Source organism: Perognathus longimembris, chromosome 16 (genome assembly GCF_023159225.1).
Source record: "Perognathus longimembris pacificus isolate PPM17 chromosome 16, ASM2315922v1, whole genome shotgun sequence".
Lineage (NCBI taxonomy): Eukaryota > Metazoa > Chordata > Mammalia > Rodentia > Heteromyidae > Perognathus > Perognathus longimembris.
In genome coordinates, this window is record NC_063176.1 from 54,251,505 (window position 1) to 54,278,621 (window position 27,117).

A 27,117-nucleotide genomic window follows, 5' to 3' on the forward strand; every position below is an offset into this window, starting at 1 on the left:
AGAGTTCCTTAAGTCCCTGAAAAATCTCCAGCTTATGACCCCTGAGAGCTGAGCTTGTACAAGTCAAAATCACCCCAAGCACAAACGTATTCTATCATTCACTCAGTTATTCATCTAACCAGCCTATCATGTTTTTCCTACCTTCATTCATCCAACAACAACATCTCCAACCTACCTATTTTTTCGGAAGAATAGTGCCAATAAGTGGTCTGGGCTGTTGATTTATGAATTTAATAAGACACTGTCTCTTCTACAGCAGGAATCAGAGGAGGTAGAATGAGGAGTGCATGGCTGTAACCCCTATAACTGGCATACTTAGAGGGAGCTTTGGGATCGTGGCTTAACTGGAAAACCAGAAAAGGAGCTGTATAGGAGCTGGCATGTGAAACAAACTCAAAATTAAAGTGTTACTAAATGCCGAAAACCAGTCATAGCATGAGTTAAGGTACAGCAACAGGAAGAAATGTGACTCTTTGTACTGAAATGTCCTTCTGCCTTGCTTGGAGCTTCTAATAATAGTCGATGTCAATGAGTTTCTTTATATAGAAACTTACTATTTCGGGAAAATAAATTGCATAGTGATTGAAATAAGAAGCAAAAATCAAAACCAAATTATATGGCAGAAATCCTGGCCTGAAACCTGGGGTCAGTAAGCCTTTCTGAGAAACTTTTTCGAAGATAAAAACATAATAATTGAGGAGATAAGGGTTCAAAATAACAATCATGACACTCTAAACTATACATAGATTACTGCTAAAGCAAACTTTAAGTGCCCACATGGGCTTTGAAATAAATTGACCCCCCAGTATCACATGATTATAAAGTCATTCTTATTTTCCCCATGAGGGAATTTATGGCATGGATCTTGGCACAAAAAATTTTGGGGATCTAGGCATTTTTAAAAGGTTGTTTTCTAGACTACTCCTACCTTTAAGGAATTTCATTTCAAACTAAGCTGTGGTCCAGAGCACCTGCTCTTTGGAATAGCCTGGAAAGTTTTGCACATTACCCAAGCAAGCCTTGTGAAAAGATACATTCGATTAAAATATGATAGAATTGGGGGGGGGGCCAAGCCCCAGGGCATTCTGACGCACACTGCGAATCTGAAGGATCAGCCGTTGAGACAGGAAAAGGAAGCAGGAATTGTGGATACATGTTTGGGATAAACGCTGTTGATGGAGGAGTAGGAGCAGATGACGGGAATGACAGGTGATGGCAAGCTAACAGGGGATTTAGATGTAGATGATTTATATAGGCAAACTCACACTTGCCATTTTAGAACACATTTCTTTTCCCATATACCCTGAACTGCAAGTCATTAGAACCAAAGATAGACTAATAAATTAGAAGAAATCTTAAATAGGAAAAGATGTTGCATGTGAAACCTTCTTCACTTAGAAGGAATGTCTGGCCTATTAGCGTACATGGAACAGTCGTCAGACAAAATCCATGACTGCTGATAAGAGCTGCGTTTCATTTTCCCTTAAACAGAGGAGGATTCAATAGTCCTGGCACGTAGTAGCCTCATGGCTCAAGTCTTGGCTATTTAAGCAACAGCATCATCAGAGCCTACCCTAGACAGGGATCTGTTCCAGGTGAGCCAGTTCTACTTGGGCTTTTTTGAGGCGGGCCCTGACATTGCTTTTACCAGCCTTATCCAGTGCTTTGCATCCAGTATTGTCCCACAGGGCTAAGGAACACAGGTGTCTTTCTGTTCATGTACTTTGAAATGTGGCTGCATCTCCTGGAAGGCCTTCTACATACGATTTAGGTTCAGTGTTTGTCATATTTACGGTAGCAGTGCTCTCCTGACGTGGATCAGAACTGAGATACCTCTAGACCTCATAGGTTGCTCTCAAGTTCTCTCTCTCTTCATGTCTCTTAAAACACTGTGAATAAGCAGAAATTTCTCGACATGTATTCCCCCATCCCACGGATATTTATGTCTTTGTTAACCAAAGATAAAATACAAAATAGACACCAGTGTCAGACTTTCGGTTGAACCATCAGTTTTGGCTCCCCCGAAGAATTAGATTTGCACGGCAATTTAAATGTAATCTTTGGTTGGAATCTAAATACATACACTAAGTGTACAAGTGTATGTATTTAGAGTATGTAAGTGTATTGGACCAGCTATTCTTCTACCTGCTCCTGAAGTACTGAATTAAAAGGGTACCCCTTAAAGTGGTTTTGGTTGTTTGGGACCTGGGAAGTCAATGCCTTCTGGGGTCAGCAACTTCCTTCCAACCCCTTCTATCAATATGGTACTTGCAAAGTTCTCAGAGGAGGCTTGAGGATCAAGCAGTGACCACAGTCCCTTGAAGCTACCTTGGTAATTTATTCAAAGAACCTTCAGGTTTTACTCTGTAAATTTTACAAAGTGACACCTGCTGGCTATGAAGATGAGGTGCACTAGATGATGTATAATCTTGGAAGTGTTTTACAGCATGAGAGTTACATGAAAACAATCACAATTAAAAGAAAAATATTGTAAATATTGTCCTTTGGTGGGGAAGGATGGAGAGTGATGGAGAACCTAAATTTGATCACCCTACATTATACGTGCCTAGGGACAGGTCAAAATGAAACCTCCTTGTCCAAAAAATTTCAAAATGTGTGTGTGAGGGGAAACCTTCTGTTTTGTTGGAGGCAAAGCTCAGCCTGTGTAGTAAGCATGAGGCGAAGTTCAAGCCCTAATGTTCCCCCAAATGTCCCCCACATAAAAACAATATCCTCTATGATATTGTAGAGATCGTTGATATCTGTCCACAAACTAAGGACGACATGGTAAAGACCTCGTGCTGACCAGTCAGTACTAGTGAGGATGAGGAGACAGCTGATTATCCATTCAAGGCTAATTTCGGGGTTCAAGATAAAGGAAATTCATTAAGAACCAAACTTGCCAATCAAATGAAAACTGGGTTGATGATATCCTATTTGGGAAATAAAAATTATTTGCTCTTCTATCAATTTTCTTTTGTGAACCAAACACCGAGAGTATATTCTTAGTTTCAGAACAGGAAACTCAGAAGGCAAAAAACAAATAATTATGAAATAATTGCAATTCTAGTTATATGATTAAATTACTTTTAAAAAATAAAACAACATATAGCCCTGGTTTTAAGAAAGGGTAATCTACCTTTAGAATATATATGACAATAATACATAAAAAGCCAAAAAGAAAATTGCGTACAGGACAGCTTTTCCCCCCCTTTCGATTTATGTTTTTGTTTTTTGGAGACAAGGTCTCCCTATGTAGCACAGACCTTGAATTTTTATCCTCCTACTTCCATCTCACCAGTACGAGGATTATACGCCTACACAGAAATAGAGATATTGGGTCTAGCAGGCACCATCTTGGCAGAGTGGTAGATGATGGGGAATTTCTAAAAACTCTGAGGTGAAACCCCACATCAAGCCCCAAGCCCAAGGCTTGCCCAGGCATATCTAGAGGCAAGGGTGGGGATGTAGACAGTAGGTTAATGGATCTGCCAGATCTTTACCATGCATTTTCCAGACTCGGAAGTCTCCAGCTCGCCGTGACCCTGCCCCCGAACCATGACCCTATTTATTTAGATCCTCACCACTTTGGCTGCCATTTTGTGCCAGACCTCCTGTCTCCTGACTCTCCTCAAGACACAATTGCACCCCTCTTCTACTCGCCATGAGATTTGATCTGGCTTATTGAGATGGTTTTTCTGGTTTTTTTTCTGTACTGTAGTTCACTCTTGGCTCCATTTCCTACCCATATTAACTGTATTCCTGGCTATAAGCATTTTAAGGGCCTGAATCCACTCACAGCCATTGACTTTCTAGTAACGACTCCTCATTCCCCATCACAAAGTGTGGCTTCTCCCTATCTTGCAATTCAATTCCCACAGAGCAGCATCACCACACTCAACGCTTAGAAGACACTCCATGGGAGAACAAAGCTTCTGCCCACATCACCATCTGCAAATCCTTTTGCTCCTTACTGCAGAAAAGAATGAAATTACTTTGAGACTTCTGAGAGGTTTATTAAAGTCAGACAGCAAGAAGAGACCCAGTTGTTGTTGTTTTTAATTATTTTTATTTCTTATCTAGGATGGTGGGTGGGAAGCCGCCGCAACATGCTGGACTGTGTCCTGGACAGCCTTCTGTGACCCCTGCTGTCCAAGGAGAGAGGCCGTTGGGTCCTCTGGCCTTTGGCACTTCCTTCTGTCACCCTCCATTTCCTCCTCTGTGGGCTGCGGAGTTTCATCTACGCTGCTGTAGGGCCGCTTTCTCGGGGCAGTGCGCATGGTTTCCTTGAGATGGCGCAGGCGAGCCTCCTTGGTATTCAGGGTCCTTTTCAATATCCCCTCTGTTGTCTCTCCATCATCTCTGTTGGAATTGTTCTTATGGTGCTTTTTCTTCCTGCTCCCTTCAGTGTTTTGGGGCTTCTCCATGACTGTCTCCCACTCACCGAAGTCTGCCAGTTGCCTGGGTTACAGATGCTGGTCCAGGATTTCTAGCCAAGGGAAGGGGCCATGTTTCCTGGCAGACCTAACATTCCAGCCTTATGATAGTTATAAAGGGGTGACAAATATTTCTGGCTACTTCCTACTGACCAGGGTATGGACCTTGTGGGTGGAAGGCAGAGATGTTGACTGGTCCAGGAGAAGTCCACTTCCTTCGAAGTGGACACATGTATGTGTCTTTGGGTGAAATTTGAAAGAGATATGATGAGACGGGGTTTGGTAGGTGGAAAAGAAGAGCAGGTGTATTGGGGAGTCATCCTCAGTACAGAAGAGGCAGGAGCAGGATCCTTTTTTACAACTGACAGAAGAAAACATTATGGCTGCCCATTGAGCTTAACTGCTGTCGGAGCAGCCAGCAGGATCTGATGAGGGGCTGTCCACTTTGGATGTGAACCAGGCAGATCAAGTCTGGAGAAAGACTTGGTCCCAAGGCAAAATTGGAGGAGATAGAAAGGGTGAGGGAGAAGAGGCTGAGGAAGACTCAGAATCTGTGGGTTTCTCAATGAGTCCAGACCTCACAGAACACTGTCAAAGACTGGGCAGCCCAAGAGCACAGTAGGGTAGTTATTCCAGTAGAATGCATACAGGAACCGTGTAAATGATGGCAACAAAGAAGCTGTTGAGAGAGTTCTTGTGTCCACAGTTGGAATAAATCATTGAATCTTAGGTAGTTTTCTGTTTCTTGGCCCATAGTTACTCCAATGCACCCTATACTCCAGCTGCCTTTCCTTTAAAGAACTTTGTGTTCTGGGCACTTTCTTGACCCCATGCTGGGTGAAAGGAAGTGGTGTCCTGATCCACTAGGTGGGTATATTTGGTATTACCAGAACGTCTGAAGTTCTTGACCTGCATGACTTTAGGCAGGATAGTTTTGTTGAAATGACCCTCAAGGGTGGGTGCACTGAAATCTGTCTTGTATATTTCTTCATCCTCATCCATGAAGAAGGCACCTCGGTGATAATACTTAAATCTCGTATTTCCCTCTAACAGTTTTTTTTGGTACTGGCTTTGCCATTTCCCCAAAGCTCTGCTTGCTTCTCCTCCTCAGTCAGGTTTCTCCTGCGTTCAGTTTCTGCTTTCTCCTTTTCAGGGGCTTCTCATTCTTCTCGGTCCTGCTTGATTTGTTTGAGCTCTCGAACTTTCCATCCCTCGTATTCTTCTTCAGCATTTTCATCATCGGTATTGAGAGCATGCAGGGTAGCCAGGGACTGTTCTCCTCCAGACCTCTATGGTCTGGAGCCAAGCGTTTAGTTTCCCAGTCCAACTCCTTCTGTTTTAGTGCTTCAGCCTCATGCTCTTGGTCACTCGGTCCTTCTTTTGAGTGAAGACAGGTTTAAGGCGAGGCTCCACCTCGTCTTCACTGTCGGAATACTCTTCATATTCAGACTCTGATTCTGACTCTTCAGCAGAACACCTTTCATCTTCCACTTCCATGACCTGCCCCTCCTCAGTTTTTCTTTCCTGCACTCACTGACCTATCATGCCTCCGTGCCGTTCGACTTCCTCCTCATCTATTTCTTCTCCCTCTTCCTCACTGCTATCTGCTCATTCCATATGCCAAGCGTCTCCTTCTACTCATGAGTCACTTTCTGCTACCACTTCAAGCTCCACTCTTATCTGATGCCAAGCCAATCTCTCTTCCACACCTTCAGCGATACGGTTTTGTAATCGCCACAGGCAAGGGTCCCTCGAGGACTCCCCATCTTGTTTCTCAGGCTCTGCTTCTTGTACTTTGGCTTTCTTAATGAGTAAAACTCCCTCATCCTCCTTGTCTGAGGTCTCCAGAGGAGCATAGTGTGGCCTCCTCCCAGAGACATAACGTATCACCTTCACCTTCTCCATCGAAATCTCACCTTTCTCATGGCAGCTGTCCACTGGACAGGAGGATGCTTCTTGAGTGGGCATGGGCCCCGTGTGCTGACCGCAGAGGCAGCGGTCCCCCAAACTTGACTAATCCCAATCAATGAGAGCAATGAACAAGAAGCTAAAGTCTCTAGCAGGCACTAAGGAGCCAAGGTGAAACAGATGGAGCCCCGCCCCACTGAGAAGAGGCTGAAACCCGCAAACTCAGCCTTCACCACCTCAGTTACTGGGAGGTTTCACCTCCATCACTGGCTGTGAGGTCTGCCCAAGGAGTCTTGGTAACCACATCCGGTTCTGGGGCCTCGTCTTCTGCCCTGCTCCTGCTTGCTCTTCCGCACCTTCCTGCAACAGCCTGGACCCAGTGAATTCAGTTCAGGTCCTGCTGCTCTCCTCTTTCTGCAGGAATCGCTGAAGCCACCCTTCAACTCCCACTTCCCTTCCAGTAGGGTGTGCCCTCGCAGAGCCCTTGGGCATCGGGTATGGCTGGCCCACACCTTTAATCCTGTCTACTCTGGGAGCCGAGATCAGAGGATGAAGGTTCAAAGACAGCCACAGCAGGAAAGTCTGACAGACTCTTATCTCCAATTTGCTTCCAAAAAAAAAAAGACAGAAGTGGAGCTGAGGCTCACGTGGTAGAGGACGCCTTGAGTGCTGGAGCCTGCCGGCAGCAAAAGGGAATCCTGATTGAGGGGGTGAGGATAAAAGAAAAAGAAGAGCACAAGACAAAAGACAAAAGATGGGGTTTGGGAGGTCTGCAGCTCCAGACAGCAGCCCCGTTTATTTTTAACTTCCAGCTTATATACAGTTTAGGAACCAGGGAATAGCATCCTATAGTTCAAGAAAACAAGAAAGCCTTGAATGCCAGTTTCACTGGCATTGAGTGTGGCAGGAAGAGGATTCTTAATTGTTTGGTGGAATCCACATGTCCCTTACAGCAGTCTTCTTAGAGCATGCAAACCTTGGATAGCAGGAATGCTGACATCTCAAGCAGAGCTGAAACTGCTGGCCTGGGTATCATGAACAGTATCTGTATCAATTTCATCTTGAGCTTGAAAATGGGTTCTGAACTCCAATTTGCTATGTGTGACTTGTTGGATTATTTGTCACTTGTTGGGTGCCTGTTAACCACCTCTGGAATTATGGTAGGATTCAACACAGCTTCTTTTTCTTTTGATGAAGAACTGATGACCCAAGCTCTGGCAAGGGTAAAGGGGAAGGTCTACCGAGACCAAAAAGTGTGAAATACAAGTCCACAGCGCCGCACCGTAACCTCCAGTCATGGGAAGTACCCGAATTCATAAGTTTCCAAAGTTGATCTACCAGGGCTTCATTGCCTAAGGGAGACGCCATGTTCTTGGTAAATGGTGGGTTCTCAGTCAACATGCGGAGGATCTTATGCTTTACGTAGGGTACAGGATCGTTCTGGACCATAGTAAGCAGCCACTGCAGTACTTCATAGTTCCTGTCTACTTTAGTATAGTCAACGAGGGCTTCCAAAGCCGCTAGCCTGATGTCCACAAAATGGCCATATTCGGCATAAGACTTAAAAAGGGCTGGGTCACTGGGCACATGTCCGTTCTTCTGAAGCACCCTTATGGCTCTCAAGCAACTGACAGTGATGGTATATCTGTAACTTGGAAGTAGTTTTTCCATATTCAAGCACCTGGTGATTTCCTCCAGAATGAGTTGCACGTCAGGATTTAAGTTCTGCCCTGTGCTAAGGGGAAAACCGACTGCAGGGGTAACAGAGTTGGCCAGAGCAGCAATCAGTTCTGCACGGTAATAGTTATCGGAAAACTGATTTTTTCTGTTGTCATTGTACTTGATTAAATCTAAAAGGAATGTGAAGACTTCTTTGGGACAGAGGTTGTGAACGTCTCTTAACAAAGCCATTGCAACTGGCATAGTCTTTTGTAGAAAATAACTTTGGAAGTTCCTAAAGTTGTTTGTTTTCACAATGTTTGGGCAAGTTTTACAACAGAACATCCTGGTAAAGAGTGATTTCATTGCCGGTGGTCCCGTCCATATGCTCCCCATCGAATTTGCAATCTTGGCCAGACAGAAGCAAGCTGACATTCTCACCCGGTAGAAACACTGCTCTTGTTCTAAGATGTCAGTGAGTGCGAGGCGGGACATGGGTGTAGGAAACTTCTCCAAGGCCAAGATGGAGTCCTGCTGAGCGACCACATCCCTTGCATACAGGAGTTGATATTGCCACATAAAATCGGATTGCTTGAACTCGACCTTCCTCAGCAGTGACATATCTGGGTCTATTCTTATCCATAGCAAAGGAGAATCTGCATCCATGGCAGAAAGATCCATGTCCACTTCTTCCCCGTTCGGCAGTGGGATTTTTCTCTTCTTATGCCTTCTGCTTTGGGAATGGCAGGGGATGTCATGTTTCAGGCTGTTCTCTTCGATCTGCAGCGTATGACTGAAAGATCCATCTAACTCCTGTACTGTCACTTGAAGTGGTCCCACGTATTTCTGGGTCCCAGGGGATGTATAATCTTGTTTTATTTCCAGTTCTAAGACGTTGCGTCTTCTATTAAATGCAAAAGTTCCATAAAATTTTACTACTCCACTCTGGTCTACCCATCGCTTTATTGAGGGCTGGATATTTTTGCCAGAGACATTGGAAATAGATTTCAAAAATCCAGATGTGGAAAGCAACATCCGCCTCCACCTGTGAGAATGGAACTTCTGAGCTGAAGCAGCCTTGGCCAGGCTTAACAGTTTATGGAAAACCTGTAGCATAAATTCCATCCCGATCCTATCTTCAATCAATCTCATCACCAGGTGAGCTTTACGCTGAAATATAGCATAGTACTCCCAGGACAGAGTGTGCGGGTGCTTTATCGAAAAGTGTAGGTGGGGTGCTGGGTTATCCTTCTCTGTTCCTCCATGAAGTAGAGGATGTAGTAGAACCCCCCCGGTTTTCAGCTCGTAGGCCACGACTTTATCTAGCTCCTCCTTAATCCAATGGCGGTATTCATTAAAACCAAAAGTGTTTCTCACCCAAAGTCCGTAAAGGTAGCCCGAAATTCCTTTCAGCACCCACTCATCGGACCAAGACATTCTGGCTAGAAAACATCCAAAAAATTGCTGGGCCACGGACTGGGCTAAGCACCTCCTAGTCAGAGGCGTCTCATCTATAATCCTGGCACTGTGGAGGAGATTGGTGCTGAAAATACTCATGGAAGCGTAGGCCGCCACTTCCACGTAAGCCTCATCAACGAACACCGTCTTAAAACAGGAGTAGGGGTAGCGACACGAAAGAACGTCTTCATAAAACTCAAACACTTGATGAAGGGAAGATGTGGTATGCTTAAGCAATGGAAGAAGTGGAGGTAAACAAAAATGAGTCACGTCACGCATGTGTGGATCTTCGAGTATTTCAAAAGGTCCAACGGCCAAGGAGATATTTGAGGCTGCTGTAGGAGTTGTAAGCATATAGTGGAAGGTCTTCTTCCTCATACCGTGGCTATATACTGTCTCTACCAGATCTCCATTGGACACTGCCACCATGGTAGCATCTACTGTAAATTCCAGTTTCCATGTACACAGTTCCGAGGATGAATCAACGCACGGGAACCAACACCTTGTGGAATTTTGATAGCCACAAGAGAAGACATGAGCTCCTCTCTCTGCCATAGTGCCCTCCACCCTGGGTACCACAAAATGAAGACCTCCTTTGGGCTGATCCAACAAAAAAGTAATGTGTATCTTCAGGGCCTTTAACTGGGCAACGTCTTCCCACAGCTCCGATGGAACCTTAATGCAAAGTTCTCCGTTCCCTACTTCGGGATCAACAGCAGTAACGGCAGCAGCATAAGTATGAGAAAACGAATTGAGATCTCGCCGTTTTGATTCACTGTGGCAAACTTCCAAGGTTGGATCTTTGTAACTAAAAGCAGCCTCTAAATCATTGATGCATATTCGGGCTATTCTACACTGCTTGCTGTTCAAGGTGATTCTGTGTAAGTTTGCAACTGTAGGCAATACAGTCAGTTCTACAAACCCCACAACAGATTTTCTCTCAAAGTTTAGGTTGTCGATGCAGAGGAGCTGGTGGGTTAACTTATAAGGCCGTGGGCTCTTGAAGGCCTGGTCCCCCACCTTCCTGTTCCTGTTGGAAGGTTTTAGACTCGACAGCGGTCCGAGGCGGCCCCGTGGAGCTCGGAGTCCTGGGTCCACCTGCTCCTCGTTCCTCCACCAACCCAGCAGTCCTGCCCCACAGCCGGAACTCTCCTTGAGCCCAGATCCGAACCCTGCCATTTCAAACTCACTGCAACTACTCGGTTCACTTCCCCTGCCTTCACAGAGGTTGGTCTCCACTGAGGCGCTGGTCAGAAACTGCTCAAAGCCACTGCCCTGCCCTGCTCCTTAAAGCAACAAATACCAGAACTACCCCCCAAAAAGCCCTCTTCCTCAAATGGTCTGTTGCACCAGGGAGCTCCTCTTCACACGAGGCACAAATCCATAGACGATCTGCTTCTGGGTCAGAGCTTCGACCTTAACAGAGCAGATCCCGCCCTGGGATCCACCGCCTTGGGAAGACACTGAACCCCAAAGCCTCAGCCCTCAACACCACCTCTCTTACCGGGAGGATTCAACTGTACCGTTGGCTGTGAGGTCTGCCGAGGACTGGTGGTCGCCACGAGTCGTTCCGGGGCCTCTGTCTTCCAACCTGCTCCTGCTCAGGCTTCAGCTCCTTCCTCTAGCAGCCGGGACCAGCGAATGAAGCTCCCGCTGTGCTGCTCCCCTTTATATACCGTTCTTGAGGGACCCGCCCTTGAGCTAGCCCTTCCCCTTCCTGTGGGATGTGCACTTCCAGGAGCCCTCAGGCCCAGCAGGTGACTGAGCCACGCCTTTAATCCTTTCTACTCAAGAAGCTGAGACCTGAGGATGGAGGTTCAGAGACAGCTAGAGCAGGAAACACTGACAGACTCTTTTTCTTTTCATTTCTTTATGGTCAAAGTGATGTACAGAGGGGTTACAGTTTCATATGTAAGGCACTGAGTACGTTTCTTATCCAACTTGTTACCTCCTCATGGTTTCCCTGCCTCCCTATTTTCCTCTTCCCCTCATGAGTTGTATACTTGGTTGACACCATACAGTTTTGTAAGTATTGCCGTGGCATTGGTTTGTCTTTATATCCTTTTCCATTTTGGTATTTCCTTTCCCTTCCCTAGTTCCAATACATGTGTCTGTACAATATCCAGGGCACTAAAATCAGTGACAGTGATCTCAGGGGTAAAAACATGAGAAAGAAATCCAAAAGAAAAAGGGCATAATTTCACAGGGCAGGTTGAAAATAACAACCACAATGATATGCTAATTGATGAACCCACCCTTGACCTCCTGCTTCCCCTTCCTGGAGGGTGTGCTCTTTCAGAAGCCCTCAGCTCCAGGGGGGAACTGGCCACGCCTTTAATCCTTTCTACTCAAGAAGCTGATACCTGAGGATGGAGGTTCAGAGACAGCTAGAGCAGGAAACACTGACAGACTCTTTTTCTTTTCATTTCTTTATGGTCAAAGTGATGTACAGAGGGGTTACAGTTTCATATGTAAGGCACTGTGTACGTTTCTTATCCAACTTGTTACCTCCTCATGGTTCTCCTATCTCTCCATTTTCCTCTTCCTCTCATGAGTTGTACAGTTGGTTGACACCATATCGTTTTGTAAGTATTGCTGTGGCATTGGTTTGTCTTTATATCCTTTGTCCATTTTGGAATTTCCTTCCCCTTCCCTAGTTCTAATACATGTGTCTATATAATATCCAGGGCACTAAAATCAGTTCCAGGGCACTAACGTCAGTTACAGTGATCTCAGGGGTAAAAACACGGAATGAAATCCAAAAGAAAAAGGGCATAAATTCACAGGGCAGGTTGAAAATAACCTCAACCCACCCTTGACCTCCTGCTTCCCCTTCCAGGAGGGTGTGTTCTTGCAGAAGCCCTCAGGCACAGGGGGGGACTGGCCACGCCTTTAATCCTTTCTACTCAAGAAGCTGAGACCTGAGGAGGAAGTTTGACAGATAGCTGGAACAGGAAAGTCTGACAGACTCTTACCTCCAATTGACTACCAAGAAAATTCCAGAAGTGGAGCTGAGGCTCAAGTGGTAGAGTGCAAACCTTGGGCACAAAAGTTTAGGGCCCAGGACCTGAGCTGAAGCCCCAGCACTGGCACCAAAACCTTCAGGAATATGTGTGTTTGTTTAAAGCAGACATTGGAGCTTCATCTTTGTAGGCCCGTCTCCTTGAAATCCTCCGTGGTAGCGTCTAAAGAGAGTTTATTAAGAATTTTCTCCAGTTGAAGGGCCTCCTGGGGCCGTAGAGAACAGGAGATTGTTGTAGTTTTAGCCACAGGTGGGATGGTGTGGGGAGAAGCTCCCACTTGCTGCAGAATGTTGGGAGACCACCTAGGTCGAGGCAACATGGAGTTTGCACATCAGCCTGAGTCCTAGCGTGCAGCTGACTTGCACATGTTGATTGAGTTTCACTGGCATTGTGTGTGACGGGAAGAGGATTCTTAGTGGTTGTTTGGTGGAATCCACATGTCCCTTACAGCCGTCTTCTTAGAGCATGCTACCCTTGGATAGCAGGAATGCTGACACCTCAAGCAGAGCTGACACTGTTGGCCACGAACATGTGGGTGGGTCTGTCAGCAGCTGAAAGGTCAGGTGCATGTGGAACCCGGTCATAAGCAGAACAGCCCATGCTAAAGGAAGTGCTAACCGCCATTTTAGCTTTAGTACCCACCTGGCTTGTTTTACTTTATTATAAAATTGACTAATGAAAAATCATAAGTAGGACATCAGAAACAGGGCTGCCTATGAAAGGAAAGGTTTGCCATCCTTGCTAGAAGCAAAGCAGCATCTCTCCCTCAAGTGCGCAGAGCTGACCCCTTCGCAGAGGGTCCTTGACAACCTTGAAGTTTATCAGCAGCCGTACTGACTTGCTGTATTGGCCAGAAAGCCCTGCTAGCAACGTTGTTATGTTTTAGGAGGAGTCTAATGAGGTTCATCTCTATTTTGCTTTTAGGGTATGTTTTGGTTTTTATAAAGTGGGTCACGTTCATGCTGACCTGGCCTATGCTTTGTGACTGTAACTCAAGGCTAAGTTTTGCTTCTGTAAATCTGCGTGCTTACCCCAACAATATGCACCAGTGATGGCACCGCCTCCCACAGGGCATGGTGCTACGGGGGGGCATGCTATTGTGAGCTGCAGCACCTGATGTTTATGTAAAAGAACAAATGAATTCAAAGGCCACTGAGTCAGCACCAATGAAATTGTAATCCACTGATCTTGCATGGCCTGCCTATGTAACCCCCACTCATCAAAACCTACCCCACCCTAAGCTCGGGGCCGTTTTTCACTCCCTCCAGCGTGGGAAGTGGACCAGCCGCTTAACTCCTATTAACTGAGGGTCTTGGAGTCTCATTTGAACGTGGGATATCATATTGCAAATGTGAAAGATTGTGAAGTTTGTTGCTAGTTGTTTATTCCCCTGGTAAAACTCATTTGGCATATTGTGCAAATTAAAAGACAAGCACATTAGCGCATGTTCTTTATAAGACTCACTGTCTCGGAAGCATGTTTCAGGGGTGTGTGTGTGTGTGTGTGTGTGTGTGTGTGGTGTGGTAGCTGGAGCTGCTGGGGAACCATGGGGAATGTCCCTTGGTTGTCTGGGGGAAAGGACTCCAAACATGAGATTTGAATGGTGCGGGAACTCTGTAGTGAAGGATGGAAGTACTGAGCTCAGCAGGATAATGAGGTTTCCCTGCTCATGTAGAAAGGGCTTTGGGGCTGTGCATGGCTGACGTAGAGCTGAAGGGCACCGAGAAAGCGTCTTGGCACTTCAGACATGCTCTAGGTAGATTTAGGTGGTCAGAGTTGCTAGTGGGAATGCTTGTGGGGTGGATGGATGGAATATGACTGGAGACAGGAGGAATTCTGGGATGCGGGAACGCTCTGCTGTGAGTGGCTGGCGGCTCACCTGAGATAGAGAACAGGACTGGGATATGTCGGTCAGGGTACAGTCGGGTAGGCCTTAGCTGAGGAATGGAAAGGAGCCCAAGGTTGATCGTTTTACGTCTGTAGGATGGATGAGCCCAGTTAGTTAAAGCCATCTTTCACAGTGTTTTCAGTGTTTGTAGAATTTATAGTGGGAGTGCTCTCCTGACTTTGGTCAGAACTGAGATACCATTAGGCCTCTTATGTGTGTTACAGGGTTTGAGGCAGGGGATTCTCCGTCCCTCCAAGAGTCCACCACTCAGAGACAGTCTCAAGCAAAAAGATGGATTTATTGGGGAAGCATAAAGCGAACTGACTGGCGAGGGACACAGTGCAGACTCGGGAGCTAAAACCGCAACAGCGAAAAGCGGGCTAACCGGCCAGGGACCCAGTGCAGACTCGGGAGCTAACACTGTGACCCCGAGCAGCCCTCAAATTAGGGTTTATAAAGGTAAAAGCGTGGCACAGATGTAGGAGGTTGACACAGGGGGTAGAGCAATCAATAAACAAGTTAAGCAAGCCACTTACAGAAGCAGAATTTTGGGGTCAGGTTGACCTATTCTACTCCCCCCAACATTTCCTACCATGTTTCCCTAGTCAAGAAGGAGTCCGTTCTGCTCCCTATAACATGTGTACTCTAGTTTCTCTCTCTGTATGTCTCAATTCAGGGAGACTAAGCTGAAATTTCTCTGCAGTTTCCTTTTTGGTGCCACATATTAGCAAAAGATAAAATACAACATAGACACGTGTCAACCTTACTGTTGAGCCATCAATTCTAGTCGAGCCATCAATTTTGACTCCCTACAAGAATTATATCTGCATTGCAATTTCAATGTGCTTTAAGTTGGAATCTGGACCCCAGGTGTATGTATGTAGGGTATGTTAGTGTATTAGCCCAGCTGTTGTTCTACCTGCTCCTGAAGTACTGAGTTAAAAGGGTGCCCCTTAAGTGGGTTTGGTAGTTTGGGACCTGGGCCGTCATTGACCACTGGGGTTAGTGACTTTCTCCCATCCCACATCCTACTCTATCAAAATGGTGCCTGCAATGTTCTCAGAGGAGGCTTGAGGATCATGGCAGAGTCAGCACCTAAGGCCCCTAGAAGCGACCTTGGTAATTTGTTCACGGAACCTCTAGGTTTTGTTCTCTGTAAATTTAACAAAGTGACACCTGCTGGCTATGAAGATGAGGTGCACTGGATAATGTATAATCTTGTAAACTAGTTTCCTAGCATGAGAGTTACATGAAGGCAACCACAATTCAAGCAATAGTATTGGAAACATTATCCCAATAGGATACTTTCAAGAGGAGGTAGATTAAAGGGGAGCCAAAGTTTGGTCCCCATAGTAGATGTATGCATACAGGGCCAGTTCAAAATGAGGGGGGAAGGGGAAACACCTCCTGATGTGTGTGAAACAAGGCTTAGCAAGAGACAAAGCTTAGAAGACATAAGCATGGGGCCGAGTTCAAGCCCTTATGCCCCCCAAATATCTCCAACAAAAAGCAAATTCTCTGTGATATTATAGAGATCTTTTGATTTCTGTCAGCAAGCTCAGGTAAAGACCTAGTGCTGATCAGTGAGTATTAGGAAAGTGGAGGAGAACAAACAGGCAGGACTCATCTCAACATGCAAGGACTCTTTATCAACCTTCCCTCAGAATTGGAAGTTGTACAAGGATGTGGGATTGGAGTTAGACTTTTATGGCGTCTGAACAAGACAGAAAAGCTATTGGGAAAAGCTATTTGGTCTGTGAGGGCTTTCCATAAGTTTACAGCTAGTCTTAAGTCAGATTGTCCTGCTTGTTTCAACCACATCCTTGCATACCTGGTGTTTTCCTGATGTCTGTATGCACCTGGGATATTGGGTGGGGGCTAATCCTTCAGGCAGTTCTGACTGAGAAGATGGCTAATTATCCATTCAAGACTTTTTTTAATTCTTTAAATATAAGTTTATTGTTACTATTGAGGTGTTGCACAGAGGGGTTACCATTTCATAAGTCAGGTAATGAGTACATTTCTTTTTTAATTAAATTTTGTTGACAAAGTGTTGTGCAAAAGGGGTACAGTTACATAATAGGACAGTGAGTACATTTCTTGTGATATCTTAAGCCTAATTTAGTTCCAGAGTTAAGATAAAGAAAATGCATTAAGACCCAAACTTGCCTATCAGATGTAAACCAGGCTTATGACTTAAGATTTGGGGCATAGGTATAATTTATATCTTCTATCAATTTCACTCTTTGGTGAACCAAAGATTAAGTTGTTATGCCAGATTTCCGGTCCCCAAAGACCACCAAGGAGCCGATACCCATGCAAACGCATGAGAGTCTTTATTGCAAGCTGGAGCGTGGACTCCCAACCATCACCAACACAGTGGATCTGGATTGAGAGTCCCGACCCTCAGATAGGCAGAGTTTTTATTGTGATTACAACAGGGGCAGGGTATTTCCAACTTGGCAGATACTTGATTGGATGGCATTTAGCAAGCAATTCTTGTCCTGTTTCTATTGGCTATCTACCCTTTCAGTAATCTATTTTGGCTTTGATATTGAGAACTGGACTCGATATCAGGAATTGACAACAGGTGGTCACGTAGCACTGATGCAGGGGGTTAGTGCAGGGGGTAGCATTTTTTAATGTCCATTACCATGGTTGCTACCCAGGTATAGAGGTGAACAAGTGCTCCCTACCTTTTTAAATGTCAAACTATAAGAAACCAGTCTCATGGGTGGGGGTGCAGCCCTCTATCATGGAGTCATCACCAGGGTTTAGAAGCTGTTATAATTTTAACACTAAAACTTATATTTAGTTACTCCAGTTTTCAGGTCAGCCCTAACATTCCCTCTTCTTCTACTGGTTACTGAGGGGGCCAATCATGGCCTCATTATCATACATTTCTATGTCTTCCATGTCCAGGAGCTGATACTGAGACCTGAGCATCATTAGCTATACCATACTGACACAATCTCTTACAAATGTAGTGAGCCTGTTAAGAATACAAGGACCAACCATTTTAAATAAATATTACCAACATCATAGGTCCTGCTACTGAGTTATTAACAATGTCAGCCAAGGGGACCAGTTAAACAAAGACTCATATCATCCCATGCTTTCAGCTTATCAATGGATGCATGTATTCCCTGATGTCCAAATTTACTTGAGCAGTGAGAAGTTTATAGATGGCTCCAGAGGCTGTCTTTGATCTTAACGCAAATGGGATGGGAGCGGATGTGGCAGCCACAGGCAGCAGTGTCTCCCAGTGGCTCCAGTAGAATGTCACACCTTCTGCTGGCTTGCCTGCAACTTTCTGCAGACTGGTTAGAGAAATTTATCCTAAGGCCTGACTCGTGAAATCCCCTAATATTTTCCTGGTTGCCTTTTAGCAAATGTTGGTTAGACAATTTAGCTATTGCTTTAGAACCAAGCTTAGGGCATAAGGGAGGAGGCTTCCCGAACATTATTTCATAAGGTGTGATGCCCTTAAAGTATGGTGTAGGAGGGCCGTCCAGTTTTCGCCAGTCTCAAGGGCTAATTTGGTTAAGGTTTCTTTTCCTCTCTACTTGACCTGAACTTTGGGGGTGATAGACACAATGTAATTTCCAATGAATGCCCAATTATTTACCTAATAGCTGCGTTAGAAAAGCTAGTACCTTAGACAAATTGATTGGGCGCTTTCTGGTGGCACTACGCTGGCCGATTAGAGATGGAGACTCTCCCTGGGACTTTTTTCTGCCCTGGCTGGCTTCGAACCACAGTTTTCAGATCAATGAGTCTAACAAAAGGCCACTTTACTCGAACTAAAGCAACAAGATGGTCCACACAGAAGTAGTTTTTAAGCATGATCTTACCTGGAACTTATTAAAGGCCAAAGTTACATTTGATAAACTTGTAAGAATCATCTGTCCTTTACTGTAGTCCTACCTGGAAACTGTTATAAAACCTGCAAGGCAAACTGAAATAGCAATTTAAACAATCATTTTGGCAGCCTTAATTATTTATTTTGCCCAATTTAAAACAAACATTTAGGACAACTTTATTTTTAAATCTCATTTCTAGAAATCCATTCCTGATTTTTTTTAAAGTCTAACAGTAACCTCTGTTTTAACAATTACACTTTACCTTTATTTGTATTTGAAGAACTCTGAAATCTAGAGGCATTGGTCACAGTCCATTGCCTCAGGGTGGCTCGTTTAAAAAGGATTATTATTTTTTCTCTGTAGTCTGAGTTACTGCCTAGAACACCTCTGAACTCAAATGACAGTTTTCCCTTAATGTAAGAATTACAAGTACCATAATTACAAAACACAAGAATCTAGACTTAGCATCTTTGTCCCTTTTTTGAAGATACATCCAAATTGCAACATAGCCTAGAAATCAAATTACATTGTACAGATAAACTTTTAACTCTCTTTTGAAAACTTTAAAATTTTTTTAAAACCTCCCAAAGAGCAGTTTTAGATTTCAATAGCATCATCACATCACCTATTTTACCATCAGATGTTTATGTCCACCTCTAAGGAAAAGATGCAGGACAAAGAAAAGCCTCCATTTACCCATCCTATTCCTTGGGGCTTGATGAATTGCCTCTGTGCCAGCTTACTCTTTTTTTCACCATGTGTGGACTCCCCCCAGGGCCTGTCCCACCACATGGACTGGCTAAGCTGCACCTTTGCCAGATCACCCCTCACTCCTAAGGATAGGCACACAGGCTCATCCGAAATTTTTCTGTCCTTATTTTCCCCATCTTTAACTGAGAAACCCAAGCAATTTTTAACAGTGATAAACAAACATTAATATCCAAATTTCTGACATTTAATCCCGTTTTAACAGTAGAGGAAAATAAATTTTACATTTTCAATGTCTTTTGCTAAACAAAATAATTTTATTACAGTGTAAATACCCTTTTGCATTAAGATACCGGATTTTTACAACTGCAAATTAAAGAATCTTTAGATATCTTTTAACTGTGGTTTTGGTTTTTATTAAACTATGCACTATTTTTTTTAAAACATTTGGTAAGGCCCAAATCTGATGACCTTTGAGTTTAAACTTAAATTTACCCATTTTTACATTATACTGACAGTTTTAATCTTGAACATGTTCACACTCACACATGCACACACATACACAGGTAAAAGATCTTAAAGCGTGCAAAATAAGTATCGGCCGTATATTTTCCAGTGGCAAGAGGTATTTACGCCAATCTTACTCTTGCAATAACCATCCAAGGTTTAAGACAAAACTTTTAACAAATAACTTTAGCATTTTCCAGCCTCATTTACCAGGGCTTGTTAGTTTTAGCAAGACATTTTAGCACACTAAATACTTTTCTGCTGAAGATAGCTAGAAAGGGGTTCTCTGGGCTAGGACTCAGCCCACCAAGTGCTCGACTTTTCACATCCCTAAAATTGTCCATCAGAAGAGAAGGAGGAGTTGTCTGAGTTGGTCTGTCAGAAGACAAAGAGGAGTTGTCTGAGTCTGTCCCATCTTACCATGAGTTTCAGAAAAGTAAATACAAACAGCCAGAAACAAACACCAAAGAGACACACAAAAAGACACAATGCAGATTCCTCACGAAACAGATTCCTTCCTCCAAGAGGAGGAAGAACAGAATGGGGAATGTTGACCTTACACCGATGCGTGTGAGCAACCCGCTTCGTTCCTACCAATTATACAGAATGAGAAGGGAAGCAGATTCCTCATGAAACAGATTCCTTCTGCCCAGAGGAGGAAAAACAGAATGAGGAAGGAACTTTATTCAGACAGAGGCCTGGAACGTCTTCTAAGACCCCTGGTTGACGACTCACCTGCATGTCCACTTAAGTCTTATGCCAACCTTAAAGATTATTACTTATTTGGGTGCCACAATAGACAAGACAAACAAAACAGGACAGACAAGACAAACAAGATAAGACAAACAAACTCACCGATCAGTGCCAGACTCTCTGGTTCGGGTGTCCTGGGGTCTTGGGGGATCCCGGACGAGCCCCCAAGCTGTTATGCCAGATTTCCGGTCCCCAAAGACCACCAAGGAGCCGATACCCATGCAAACGCATGAGAGTCTTTATTGCAACCTCGAGCGTGGACTCCCAACCATCACCAACACAGTGGATCTGGATTGAGAGTCCTGACCCTCAGATAGGCAGGGTTTTTATTGTGATTACAACAGGGGCAGGGTATTTCCAACTTGGCAGATACTTGATTGGATGGCATTTAGCAAGCAAGTCTTGTCCTATTTCTATTGGCTATCTACCCTTTCAGTAATCTATTTTGGCTTTGATATCGAGAACTGGCCTCGATATCAGGAATTGACAACAGGTGGTCACGTAGCACTGATGCAGGGGGTTAGTACAGGGGTAGCACTTTTTACTGTCCATTACCATGGTTGCTACAGGTTGTGTCCCTCCGGATTGTAGCTGTTCTAGTGATCTCTCTTCCCATCATAGTCGAACGTGAGCTGGGGCTGCTGGGGCTTGTGGGGAGCTATGTTAGCACCGGTAAACTTGGTTCCCACTAGCTGGCATCTCTGGAATCAGACCCTCTGGCAGTGTGTCCGGGCCCTGCAGTTCTCACAAATGCCCGGGTACTCAGATCTCAGGATTGAGATTCCAAGACCGCAGGGGAAGAAAAGTCATGGGACTCTCATCTCTAACTTGCAACCCAATAGCCGGAACTGGGAGTGGGACTCAAATGATAAGGTGCTAACCTAGAGCAGAAAGGCCTAGGGCCAAAGTCCAGGCCCTGAGTTCAAGTTCCCAGGCTGATACACACAGTAAAAGGTGTTTCCCATAGACAGCTCCTCCATCAGTGTTTGTGTGAGCAGAAGGAGAAGTGTGGGGGTTGATGTCTTTCCCTTCCCTGTGTGAGCAGACTGCAGAGACCGAAGCATGTTGGGGCAACAGAGTCAACTCACCTAAACAAGGCTGGCTCTGCAGAAATCTCCTCTCGTCAATATCGACAGCCACACTGCTTAACACACCGATGTAGCTCTTCCATGTTTTAAAGTGCCGGCTCCAAGGAGGAAATTTTCAAATAATATTCAATTCTTTGACTCTCCTTTTAGATAGATAGATAGATAGATAGATAGATAGATAGATAGATAGATAGATAGATAGATATAAAAACAATTAAACAAAATAATGGGTTTATATGCACAAGAATCAAAGATATTTTGATCCTTGAGATCTCTCAACTCATGGGAAAACGTGATTCCTATCTCTAAGGTAATTCATAAGAAATGACATAACACAATAAGAATTTGTCACACACACACACACACACACACACACACACACACACACACACACACTCCTTGACAGTTTGGAGGTACCAGAGAGAAGCCTGTTAGCTTATATTATCATTTATGGTCTTCTAGGAATTTGCAAATGGAACTTTTGTAGCCACCCCCCCCCCCCCCCCACACACACACAGGTGAGAAGACCGTGGGTTAAGAAGACAAGTCATATTGCTTGGGGTTTTGCCATGTGAAGTGTTTGCATGGTGGGCCCAGGATTAAAAAAAAATAATTCTGTCAAAATATAAAACTTGGGCTGTCCTTCAAGGAATGACTTGCACCGTCTTCCTGGACCAGATAGGCCCTCACCTGCTTGCCTGCAGGTAGGCCATTCCCACCTGGGATTCAGCTAAAATTCTTCATCACTCCAGGCTTAGCCTTCCACTCGTCTGGGTCTGGCTAAGAACACCACCCTGAGCCCGCAAGAGACCATAGCCTATTTCTTTCTGCTTCCTGGTTAAGACCTATATAAGTCTACCCCAAATCCAGTCACTTGCACAACCTCCAAACCCAGGGAAGGGTCTGTGTCCCTCACTGGCAATAAACAATTTAGCCTATTGATGTTGGAGTCTGGCCTATTGCTTTCCTGTTCTCCATTTTCCCAACAGTCCTTCATAGTGCATGCTATTGGTTGTGAAGAACATTCACTCATTGCTGTATGTCTTTCTATGGCAAAAGTATTTTATAAAGAATATACTGCATTCTATAGTAGTTCTTTCTAGACTTTAACATAAGCACTGTCCTAGTGGGGTTGATCACTGGGTGCAAACCCCGAACCAGCCCTTCTGGAGTACAAAACATTCTGCAGTGATACCACTGCCCTAGAGGCTACAGGAGTGTAAAAGCTTAGAGCATGTGATCTCAACACAGTAGTAGACTCTTAGCTCTTTTAGATAGATACTGTACTTGACAGTATTTGCATTAAATAGCAAAAGTGAGTTCGCAGGATCTATGAGTTTGGGGTCATTGTTAATGACAGTGTCTAAATTTATATCCCCAGAAGGCACATTTAATTTCACATTACTGAAACCTATCAACAGGTATTCAATGGCTGTCTACAAAAATATTCATAGCTGACATTTGTCAGGTGCTTTATACCTTAAATGTCTTTTCATGTGTAATCTTATTCACTTCTCGCAAAATGTGTGAATAAAACTGAGAAGGTGCCATTGCTAATGTGATTTTACGGTAATAGAGGATTAAGGTTAAGAGACAAGAGGTGTCATGTAGCGCACTGCTCTATGACATGGATTGTATTAAGATACGAGGTTGTTCTGACTCTAAATATCAGATCAAGGCAAAATTTGCAAGTCCTTCATATTCGCAGGCTAGTGCCTTCTGAGGTGGTAAAGAAAAGAGTGCTCCATTCCTGCCTCCAAAGTCCTGGGAATTTACTAGCAATGTGTGTGTGTGTGTGTGTGTGTGTGTGTGTGTGTGTGTGTGTTCCCTTGTTGATATTTCACTTTGATGGCTGCCCTCAGGTTTACATGGTATTCACTCTATGTTCATGTCTGTGCCCAGATTTTCCTTTATCATTAGAGTACCAGTCCTATGGGTTGAACTCCCCCTATTCCACTATGACTCTATCTCATCTAACTACACGTGCAACCACCTGTTTGCCAACTGAGGCTACATTCCGATGTACAGCAGGTTAGGACTTGAGCCGGAGAATGTTGAGAGGACACAGTTCTACTCCTGGTCGCATAACCCCTGTCCAGCAAGCACATCACTACACTTAGGGAAGTCATCACTCACAATGGAATGACCATTTCCAGTGAGTCCCAACCATTCCTGAGCATGAGATAAGATCCTTTGGGTCTGCCACAAGAGCTCTGGCTAGCGCAATTGGCTACCACTATTATCTGTGGGCTAGGAGTCAACCTAGGAAAGATGAAAAACTCAAGGCTGTTCTTTGCATCAAGAGCACTGTTTTGTCAAAATTCAAAAGACAACCCCAAATCTGATCTGACAGTAGTCTTGTAAGGCATAAAAGGAGAAATCAAAGTTTATATCGAGGAAAATTTGAGCACTCTTAATGTGACACTCTGAAATCTAAAGTGTTCCAAAACCTTAAAATTTCTGAGTTGACAATGGAAAGTTCTACACTTGAGGTCACAAGACAATGGAAGTCAGTCTTTCCGTGAACTAAATATAACGAATAAAATAGTATTCTACTAGGTACATAAGACTATATGAGGCACCTAATTTTGTGCTCAGATTGAGTCTCATTTCTAAGATATTCTAGTGGAACACGTTTTTGTAACACTTGGGGAAACTTTTCAGATAAGGAATATTCCATTTGCGATGCAATTTCTGTAATCATTTCTGGAAATAAACATCAATCCACTTCAAAGTCTAGCCTCAGTTTCTAACATGGGAATATGACCTCACTATTAGACATCATAGAAATTACCTTTGATCCTGTTTCTGGCAAAATTTCATAAAAATATTTGCTAATGTATTAATGATTGTCTAAAGTAGGATGCATAGTGTTTAAAAACCTGCTCTGCTGTGAAATAACGAATAATTGTATTTTAGAATCTAGGTAACCTGACTATTGCAGTGAGTGATTATAGCGCCTCTTCAGTTAGACTAAAGTAAACTGAGTCCTTGTTTACAGGCTTGTGTATGCCTTCCAGAAGGCAGGCCGGGCATCATTTTAATTGACACGGGGTGGTGCAGCTCTGTTAAGAGGATTTGTTTAAACTCTTCTGGACTGTCTCAGAACGTACTGTTCAGTGTGTGAAAATAACTCTGTCTCAGTTCGGAGAATGACATCTTTGGGGAGTTGTCTTTGAAAGGATGCAGTCACAATATTCACACCCTGAATAGGGATTATCTCACAAGATAAATAGCGATGGCTTGGTTCAGACAGAACAGCATTTTGACAAGGTCAAAGCCTCTCTTCTAGTTCCTGGGGATCCTTTCCCTGGGACACATAAGGTTCCTTGTCTGAGTGGAAGAGCTAAGGGACTGGAGGAGAGACAACTCATTAATTTTGTCAATAGCCAATTCCTTTCCATCTCGGCTTTTATAGACTGTCTTGAGAAAAAAAAAAAGAAAAAAAAAAAGAGCTCTTCTGTACTTTCTAATTCCAGTCTCAGAGTGATTTACAAATGGACCTCCTTAGTTTCAGCTAATTCCTTTCTCTTTTGTATGACATGGGCAGACCCCTGTACCATCCCCTTCTTTCCCCTCCCATTTCCTCTCGTTTTCTTCCCAGCAGGGAGCATCACCTGTAATCAAGTTGGTTATGGATCTCCCATCATGCTCAGCACAGTTTCCTCTCTGGCCTTTTTTTCGCAGGTCTTGATTCTTCTGATTGACAGCCCTCTCCTTGGCTTCTGCTTGTATCCTTGTGGGTCCCCTTCCCTCATACCCCTCATCCCAGAGGAGGAGGAAGAGTGTCCAGCCAAGACCCATCCATACCAGCGTGAGAGGCCAGCAACAGCCATCACCCAAGTGCCCAGCCTTCCATTCTGCTGAGCTTCGAGAGGTGTCAACGGGATCTTTTATTTTCATTAACACAGTTCTCCACACAAAGATTTTGGCTTTGACAGAAAGATACAAGAGAAAGAAAAGCGAAGGTGAGTGCGGAGGTGAGGATGATAAATGTGAGTAGGGTTTGTAGGACACTGGGGGACATTACAGGTAGAAGCGAGCACGGATTCCGGAGGGACACGAGGGGCAACAGGAGCTGAAGCGAATAACAGGAGTCGCAGTCTGTAGTTCACAGACAGGCATCAGCTGCATGTTTAACTTTTCATTAGGTATGAAATGGAGTTCCATATTTTAAGACCCAGTTACCCCTCCCAGCAACCTGATGGGATGATTTTGCTCCTGTTTTGGAGAGAAGGGACTTATGTCCCACATAAATAAATTACGTGTCCCAGTTTGTGAGAGGTGAATCAAATGCTGTGTCCTCTTTGCTGTCCTATTACAGGAAAATACAGGCAGTCAGCAGGTAAGAACAGTCACCTGGTTTCTTACAAAAGCTTCTCAGCTTTCTTGCTAACATATGGGGACCTTTATTCTTTGTTCATGGTCTAAAGTGTTTCAACAACTCTTAGTTGAATTAGTTAAACTTGAAAGAAATGAAGAAGAGTAATCATGTGTAATGAGATACTAGCTCAAGTCTAGCATTCTCTCTCTCTGTCTCTCTCTCTTCCTCCCTCTCTCTCTCCCTCTCTTCCTCCCTCTCTCCCTCTCTCTCCCCTCTTTCCCCCCCTCTCTCTCTCTGTCTTTGTGGTACCAGAACTTGAACACAGGGCCTCTTCTGCCCAGGCTGGCTGCAAACTGTGATCTTCTAGCTCTCTCCGCTTCCTGGATTGCAGATCCAGGGGACATGTTCTTAACTCTGGAAACTGGTTTAGTGCTGTTCAGATCTTAAGGTCAGATATTATTGCATTTTTGCATTTTTAAAAATATAAATGTTTGTTCATATGTAGGGAAGTCTGCAGAAAATCAAGGTTAATTAACTGCTTCATGTTGAAGTCAGCGTCCATCCAATAGGCTTTCCTAGTGTCAATAATTCTTTTATCCCTTCAATGGATCAGGGAAGTTTGATATAAAATTTCATTATGCTTCACAATCATCTTCTTTCCCACTGTTGATCGCATTCTTTTCTTTTTTATATAATTTCTTTTTTGACATATGTTGTACGAGTGGGGTTCCATTGTGATATTTTCATAATGCATACAAGTTTACCCCTTCCATTACTTTCCTTCATCCTCCTTCCCCTTCTCAAAATATTTTAACAGGTTTCATTAGTGAAATATCATACTTGCATGCAAAGTACTCTGACTAGATGCATCCTCAGTCACCCTCTCCATTTGCCATTCCCCACTAGTGCCTTCCCAACAGAACCTACTACATATATTCTTCCTTTCTTCTCTTCAATTGTACAGAGGGATTTTCACCATGACATTTCATGAACGCATATATCATGCTTCAGGTAAGCCCTCTCTGCTGTGCTCTTCCTAGTCAAGTTCCCTTCACACCTCTCTGTTTCAACAGCTTTCTGTAAGATTTGTCATTCTGTTTGGATCCATACACAGAGTGTGTTTTTATTATTATTCCCTCTTAAACGTTCTCATATCCTCTCCCCATTTCTCCACATCTATCCTAAAGCAAGCCATTTTACAATCATGTCACACACACACACGCTCACGCACACGCACACACGCACACACACACGCACCAAATATATATGCATATGCCTACATATGGATATATCTTTTGGTACTAGATGCTGTATATGACAGAAAACAGGTGGCCTTCTGCACTTAACTTACTTAACCTAAAGACCTCCAGATCTATCCATTGTCCTGCAAATGTCATATTTTCATTCTCCTTTATGGCTAAATAGTACATCATTATATGTAAGTATATACACACACGTATATATACATATAGTTTCTAATAAATAAATCAAGCAGGGTAGCT

At 44.0% G+C, this 27,117-nt stretch overlaps 1 protein-coding gene and 1 pseudogene across 1 annotated transcript; both read right to left on the bottom strand.

The window, feature by feature from the left end:
* Window positions 1-5,207: 5,207 nt before the first annotated feature.
* On the bottom strand, window positions 5,208-6,404 carry LOC125364538 (annotated as a pseudogene).
* A 941-nt stretch (window positions 6,405-7,345) lies between these two features.
* LOC125364539 (transcription initiation factor TFIID subunit 2-like) lies at window positions 7,346-10,640 on the bottom strand. The gene is given in 3 exon segments (XM_048364132.1): window positions 7,346-7,410; window positions 7,470-7,548; window positions 7,551-10,640. Coding segments are annotated over 3 exon segments (3,234 nt in total).
* Between the last annotated feature and the right edge of the window lie 16,477 nt (window positions 10,641-27,117).